This window comes from Microchirus variegatus, assembly GCF_963457635.1.
Source record: "Microchirus variegatus genome assembly, chromosome: 2".
NCBI classification, from domain to species: Eukaryota; Metazoa; Chordata; class Actinopteri; order Pleuronectiformes; family Soleidae; genus Microchirus; species Microchirus variegatus.
In genome coordinates this window covers 342,501-350,000 of record NC_139803.1, presented here as the reverse complement: position 1 = coordinate 350,000, position 7,500 = coordinate 342,501, and the positions used below count along the sequence as shown (strand labels likewise).

The following is a 7,500-nucleotide window of genomic DNA, read 5'->3' as shown; positions in this document are numbered from 1 at the left end:
TCAGAGGTCAAACAGACAAAACATGTCGTCGTTTTTAATTATTCATGTTTCATGTTTACTCATTTTAATATATATATATATGTGATAATGTTATAATAACATGATAATAATGTTATAATAACAGCATAATATGGTTGATAAGAGTTAAAATAACTTTAATGTCATGATAATAATGTTATAATGACTTTATCAACTGTTAATAACATCTTAATAATGTTATTAACAGTTAATAAATGTTATATAATAATATAATATAATAATATAATATAATAATAACATTATTAACGTAATAATAACAATAACAATAATAACAATAATAATAACAATAATAAGTCAGTGTCTCACTCGTCGTCTGATGCTTTTCCCGGAGAAAACGCCGACGGTGGCGGCGACGCAGAACTGCAGGACGAGTAAGACCAGAGTGAGAGAGAGGAGGCCGGTCACCACCAACTGAAACAACAGAGGGGGAGGAGTCATGACCCCAGGCTGACCTCTGACCTCTGACCTCTGACTGACCCCTGACCTCATGACTTACGTCCAGTAACCACAGCCTGTGGACACACTCAGACTTCCCCTCCTCGCTGATGACGTCATCGCACAGGACCGCGGTCAGCCGCCAATCACAGAGCAGCCAGCCCACGTAGGCCACGCCCACAGCGCTGACCACCACGCTGACCGCGTTGGACACGAGAGTCGCCCACACCTGTATGATGACAGGTGAGAATGAAGCTCCGCCCCCAACACACTGACCGTGACATCATCATCACCATCATCATCATCATCTTCATCATCATCACCATCATCACCATCATCATCACCATCACCATCATCATCATCATCACCATCATCATCATCACCATCATCATCATCATCATCATCATCATCATCACCATCATCATCATCATCATCACCATCATCATCATCATCACCATCATCATCACCATCATCATCATCATCATCACCATCATCATCATCATCTTCATCATCATCACCATCATCATCATCATCATCACCATCATCATCATCATAATCATCATCTTCATCATCACCACCTTCATCACCATCAGCATCATCATCATCATCACCATCATCATCACCATCATCATCATCATCATCATCTTCATCATCATCATCATCATCATCATCATCACCATCATCATCATCATCATCATCATCATCTTCATCATCATCCTCATCATCATCATCACCATCATCATCACCATCATCATCATCATCTTCATCATCATCACCATCATCATCATCATCATCATCACCACCTTCATCACCATCAGCATCATCATCATCATCATCATCACCATCATCATCACCATCATCATCATCATCATCATCTTCATCATCATCATCACCATCATCATCATCATCATCATCATCATCATCATCATCTTCATCATCACCACCTTCATCACCATCAGCATCATCATCATCATCATCACCATCATCATCACCATCATCATCATCATCATCACCATCTTCATCATCATCATCATCACCATCATCATCATCACCATCATCACCATCATCATCACCATCATCATCATCATCACCATCATCATCATCACCATCATCATCATCATCATCATCATCATCTTCATCATCACCACCTTCATCACCATCAGCATCATCATCACCATCATCATCATCATCATCTTCATCATCATCATCATCTTCATCATCATCATCTTCATCACCATCAGCAACATCATCACCATCATCATCATCTTCATCATCATCATCTTCATCATCATCACCAACATCATCATCATCACCACGGTAACAAACTCACGTGTTTGACTGACGCTTGACTTCCTGCCGCCGCCACGGCCGCCGCGCCGGACGCCACAAACTGCAACCACAGGACAGAGCAGTGTCAGAGGTGAGGGGTCAAAGGTCAAAGGTCACGAGGAGCGATCGGGGTTTACGTACGACAACGGCGATGCAAAACGGAGCGTGGACGAGCAGCAGGTGAGAGAGAGCAGAGGTCAAACTGAAGAGGAGGAGGAGGAGGCCGAGGAAGATCTGGACCACCTGACACACACACACACACACACAGAGACATGCACACACACACAGAGACACGCACACACAGATAGAGAGAGAGAGACACACACACACAAATGATCACGTAATACAGATCATAAACAGTAGATTATAATGTAATTACAGTGTATTTTACGGTATATTTTACAGTGTATTTTATGGTGTTTTTACAGTGTATTTTACAGTATATTTAACATTGTATTTCACTGTGTTTTTACAGTATAGTTTACAGTGCATTTTACCATGTATTTACAGTGTATTTCACATGTGTTTCCAGTATATTTTACGGTGTCTTTTACAGTGTATTTACAGTATATTTTATGGTGTATTTACAGTGTTTTTACAGTGTATTTCATGGTGTAATTAGTGTATTTCACATGTGTTTATAGTATATTTTACGGTGTCTTTTATAGTGTATTTACAGTATATTTTATGGTGTATTTACAGTGTTTTACAGTGTATTTCATGGTGTATTTACAGTGTATTTTACGGTTTATTTACAATGTATTTACAGTGTATTTACAGTGTATTTACAGGTGTGACATCATCACAGTTCAGTAAATGTTCCGTGTCTCACCCCGAGGCTGAGAGGGCGCCCCTGCAGGAAGCTGGCGGTCATGGCGTCCATTTTGATGGGGGGTGTGGTTGCACGGGGAGGGGGCGTGGCCTGCCGGGTGGCGATGGTGGTGACTGCGGCGGCGGCGGCGGCGGCAGGAAGCTGCAGAGGGAACGCAGAGTGACCTCGAGGAAGCAGCTGAGTGACGATCACCACGTCGCCCACTTTGGAGATGGAGGCGGACATGATGAGAGGTCAGAGGTCAGAGGTCAGAGGTCACAGAGCCTGAAACACCAGAAGAACGGTGATCACATCACCGTGGAAAATTAGCATATCGAAAAGTTCTCAACATTATTATCATCATTACATTGATGTTATATTAATATTTATAATATATAATACAACATATATATAATAATACATTTACAGGCGTCTCTTTTATTGTTGTTGTTGTTGCAGTACCACGAGTGGCCATTCAAGGCAGAGGGGGCGGTGCTACATCCACGGTTTAAGCTAACTCGTTAAGGCGTGACTCAGCAATAAATCACTGATTCACTGTTTGATTTAAACATGACGTCATAAACACATAGACACATAGAAAACATTATTCTCTGTTTTCTTAAAGAAACTGAAACAAACAACGACTTTGAACTTCGCGTTTCGACACCAACACACTCGTCAATTGTGCGCTATTTAAGCCACATTTACGTGGATGAATCGGATTATAACATAAGCCGAATTCATCGGCGAACCCTCGCGAGTCACACAGCAGATTAAAAACGACTATAAGTTTGAACAACGTCTTTAAATTCAACATTAAACATTAAATCTGAGGAAATGTCAATGGAGTCTGGTGACGCCGTGGTTCTCGGGCGGAACGCTGTGACGCAGAGATAAAACCGGGAATTTAAACTGTGTTACACTTCATAAAAGTGACAGGAAGTGAAGTTTACCTGCGGTTAAATCGCTGTTTTCGCACTTTTCTTTTCTTCTTCCTCCGTTTCTTCTCCTTTTTTTTAACAAGTGTTTCTCCTGACTGAAGTGTTGCGTTCAGGTGCTCACTGTACTGTCGTAAATGTGAACTCTAACCCGGCGGAAGTCATTCGCTGTTCAATTCCGCTTCACTTTATTTCGCTTTTAGACATGAATGAGTGAGTGAATGAACGCGTGAACCCTGCGTGTGTTCCGTGTGTTTCTGATGTGAACCAGGTTCTTCATCATCATCATCATCACGGCAGCGTATGAACCGACTGCGATTATTCCGACTACACCTGAAGGCAACGCTTCTTCCCGTCACTTTCAACATTTCCGGGAAAAGGCGGATGTAGGGTGTCCTATTTCCGCTTTAATATGTTTATTTATCAGATATTTGTAGATTATAAATCATAAATATTCAAAAGTTACAAAACAAAAACAGTTAAAGTTACAGTACGTGATTCACTGTGTCTTTAATTCACATTTTTTAGACATAAAAAAAAAAAAACACGTAAAATTAAAGTAAATCTAAATCAACATTCAAACACGGTCCACTTTACTTGTGTCCACAGTGTCCACAGTGTCCACCTTCACTTCCGCTTTTCTTTGACACCACACGTAGAGGGCGCCAAAGAGCAGCAGGCCACAGACACAGAAGACAAATAGCAGCGAGACGGCGAGCAGCTCGTTGTAGTAACTCCTGTCCTCACCGATGTCCTCACCAATGTCCTCACCGATGTCCTCACCGATGTCCTCAAACGTCTCATGCTGCGACCGCGAGTCTTTCCTGAACGACTCGTTCAAATCCACGGGTTTTCCACGACGATCTCCGTGATCCCGGTCGTCTCCTGTAGGCGGCGCTGCCCTCGGGGGCGGTCCTTCCGTGGCCAAGTCCTCGTACGCCTCGTCCTCGCCGCGCGGCCTCAGCGAGCGCGGTAACGGCGCGGCCGCCGTTGTCGTCCTGACGTCGTAGCTGACCACGACCTCCCTGTGCCCGCCCTCCTCCGCCTCGCAGCGGTACACGCCCGCCGTCGCGGCGGCGGCGAGGAAGACGAGGCTGCCGTTTGCCGATTGGATGAAGAGTCTCTGTGGGAGGAGCCTGAAGAGCGAGGACGTCCAGGTGAGGCGGGCGAAGTTTGACGGTTTCGCGCAGCGGAGCTCGACGACCTCGTTCACGAGGACGCTGACGTCTGAGGGACACAGAGGTCACACAGAGGTCACTCAGAGGTCACTCAGAGGTCACACAGAGGTCACTCAGAGGTCACTCACACAGAGGTCACACAGAGGTCACACAGAGGTCATACAGAGGTCACTCAGGGCCTGTAATTGGCGGTGTTACCTGTAGGTGGCGCACTGACCCCACGTTGACCTGCACATCTGTTTTCTACGTTTCTGTCCTCGACGTCCTGAACTCTGAAAATAAACGTTATCATTATTATTATTATTATTATTATTATTATTATTAATAATAATAAAAATGTCACTAAGTAAATAAACAATAATAAATAAACATACACAGAATCTGAGCTCCCGTTGACACGGACACAGGCTCCGCCCCTCAGACTCCACCCACACAGAGGATCAGCAGCGAGGACGCACTGAGCGCAGCTTCTGTGGGCGGAGCAAGTCGCCACGGGGACAGAGGTCACGCCCTCTGACGTCCCCACGTACAGCGCCCCCTACAGGAAAGACTGAGCTGGTGACACCAGGTTTGTGTTTGTTTGTTTGTTGTTGTGTTGTGTGTGTGTGTTGTTGTTGTTGTATTGTTGTTGTCATGTTTTTGTTGTATTGTTGTTGTTGTTGTGTTGTTGATGTGTTTGTGATGTTGTATTGTTCTTGTGTTGTTGATGTGTTGTTGTTGTCATGTTATTGTTGTACTGTTGTTGTGTTGTTGTCATGTTGTTGTCGTGTTGTTGTAGTATTGTTGTCATGTTGTTGTTGTTGTGTTGTTGTTGTGTTGTTGTCGTGTTGTTGTTGTGTTGATGTTGTGTTGTTGTCATGTTGTTGTCGTGTTGTTGTAGTATTGTTGTCATGTTGTTGTTGTTGTGTTGTTGTCGTGTTGTTGTTGTGTTGATGTTGTGTTGTTGTCATGTTGTTGTCGTGTTGTTGTTGTTATAGTATTGTTATCATGTTGTTGTGTTGTTGGTGTGCTGTTGTGTTGTTGTTGTCATGATGTTGTTGTTGTCATTGTGTTGTTGTGCTGTTGTTGTGTTGTTGTCGTGTTGTTGTAGTATTGTTGTCATGTTGTTGTGTTGTTGTTGTTGTTGTTGTTGTTGTTGTGTTGTCACCTTGCTGGAGGACAGAACCATGTTCTTCACAGCCTGAGGTTCAGTGAAAACCTGAATCTGCTCCAGAATCCTTGGACCCTGATCCAGAAGAACCACTTTGAGCAGAAAACCTGATTCTGGAAGAAGAAGAAGAAGAAGAAGAACACATGATCTATAATCTATAATCTATAATCTTTAAACTTTAATCTATAATCTATAATCTGGTTCTTCTTCTTCGTTGGTGCAGTTTCACCTGTGAGCAGGAAGAGGACGCTGTAGAGTTTTCCGTCCACCGCCGTCGTCCTCATCACCGCCGCGCGACTAAAGCTTTGCTCTGATGAGACCAGGAGTGGAGCGAGCGCTCTGACGCCCCCTCTGGTCAGAAAAGACATCCTCACTTCCTCTAACTCTGAGTCTGAGGCTCCGCCCAGTCCACACTGTCAATCAAAACATCATCAGAACTCACTCTCTCTCTCTCTCTCTCTCATACTGATGTAATGTGACTCTACCTTCCCGAGGTACGAGTGTTTGCCCAGCAGGGGGCTCCACTGGTGACTCTGCATGTTCAACTTCCTGTAGCCGCCGCTGAACGCAGCGCGAACGTCCTCGAGTTTAAAGACACACACTGCTGATTCTGGACTAGACCTGGACACACACACACACACACACACAGTTATCACACAACCACGCACACACGCACACACACACACACACTCTCTTCTCCTCTTACCACTGAGAGGTGAACACACCATAGAACAGTGTCTCAGAGGCATCAGCGCCCTCCGGTGGAGACAGAGTGAACACGTCCTTCAGGACGTTGAAGGGCAGATGTTTGTGAGACTGACAGAGAAGAGAAGCTTTGAGGAAAGACGTCCATTTTCTCTGGAGAGTTCTTTGTCCTCCTGTATCATCCTGTAGAGACAGGAAGTCACTCTTACACACCAAAGTCACTCACTCTGACACACCAAAGTCACTCACTCTGACACACCAAAGTCACTCACTCTGACACCAAAGTCACTCACTCTGACACCAAAGTCACTCACTCTGACACACCAAAGTCACTCACTCTGACACACCAAAGTCACTCACTCTCACACACCAAAGTCACTCACTCTGACACACCAAAGTCACTCACTCTGACACACCAAAGTCACTCACTCTGACACACCAAAGTCACTCACTCTCACACACCAAAGTCACTCACTCTGACACACCAAAGTCACTCACTCTGACACCAAAGTCACTCACTCTGACACACCAAAGTCACTCACTCTGACACCAAAGTCACTCACTCTGACACACCAAAGTCACTCACTCTGACACACCAAAGTCACTCACTCTGACACACCAAAGTCACTCACTCTGACACCAAAGTCACTCACTCTGACACCAAAGTCACTCACTCTGACACACCAAAGTCACTCACTCTGACACACCAAAGTCACTCACTCTCACACACCAAAGTCACTCACTCTGACACACCAAAGTCACTCACTCTGACACACCAAAGTCACTCACTCTGACACACCAAAGTCACTCACTCTCACACACCAAAGTCACTCACTCTCTCACACCAAAGTCACTCACTCTCACACACCAAAGTCACTCACTCTCACACACCAAAGTCACTCACTCTCCCACACC

General features: G+C 44.6%; 2 protein-coding genes across 2 annotated transcripts in view; both read right to left on the bottom strand.

Annotated features, from left to right (window-relative positions):
• The window catches only part of LOC310944219 (uncharacterized protein), a 4,241-nt gene extending 572 nt beyond the window's left edge, over positions 1–3,669 (bottom strand). Inside the window, exons 1-6 of the mRNA XM_083909930.1 lie at positions 3,568–3,669; positions 2,636–2,899; positions 1,945–2,046; positions 1,805–1,864; positions 536–703; positions 346–450 (exon numbers count right to left, since the gene is read on the bottom strand). Of these exons, the coding sequence (XP_083766056.1) occupies positions 346–450; positions 536–703; positions 1,805–1,864; positions 1,945–2,046; positions 2,636–2,860 (660 nt within the window). The 5' untranslated portion in view covers positions 2,861–2,899; positions 3,568–3,669. The remainder of the gene's footprint in view (positions 1–345; positions 451–535; positions 704–1,804; positions 1,865–1,944; positions 2,047–2,635; positions 2,900–3,567) is intronic.
• Positions 3,670–4,129: 460 nt separating this feature from the next.
• LOC310944546 (semaphorin-4A-like) overlaps positions 4,130–7,500 on the bottom strand; it is a gene marked incomplete at both ends in the record, with an annotated part of 6,915 nt that continues 3,544 nt past the window's right edge. The window contains 7 exons of the mRNA XM_083910346.1: positions 4,130–4,779; positions 4,929–5,002; positions 5,105–5,268; positions 5,878–5,993; positions 6,110–6,293; positions 6,366–6,501; positions 6,587–6,768. Of these exons, the coding sequence (XP_083766472.1) occupies positions 4,130–4,779; positions 4,929–5,002; positions 5,105–5,268; positions 5,878–5,993; positions 6,110–6,293; positions 6,366–6,501; positions 6,587–6,768 (1,506 nt within the window). The remainder of the gene's footprint in view (positions 4,780–4,928; positions 5,003–5,104; positions 5,269–5,877; positions 5,994–6,109; positions 6,294–6,365; positions 6,502–6,586; positions 6,769–7,500) is intronic.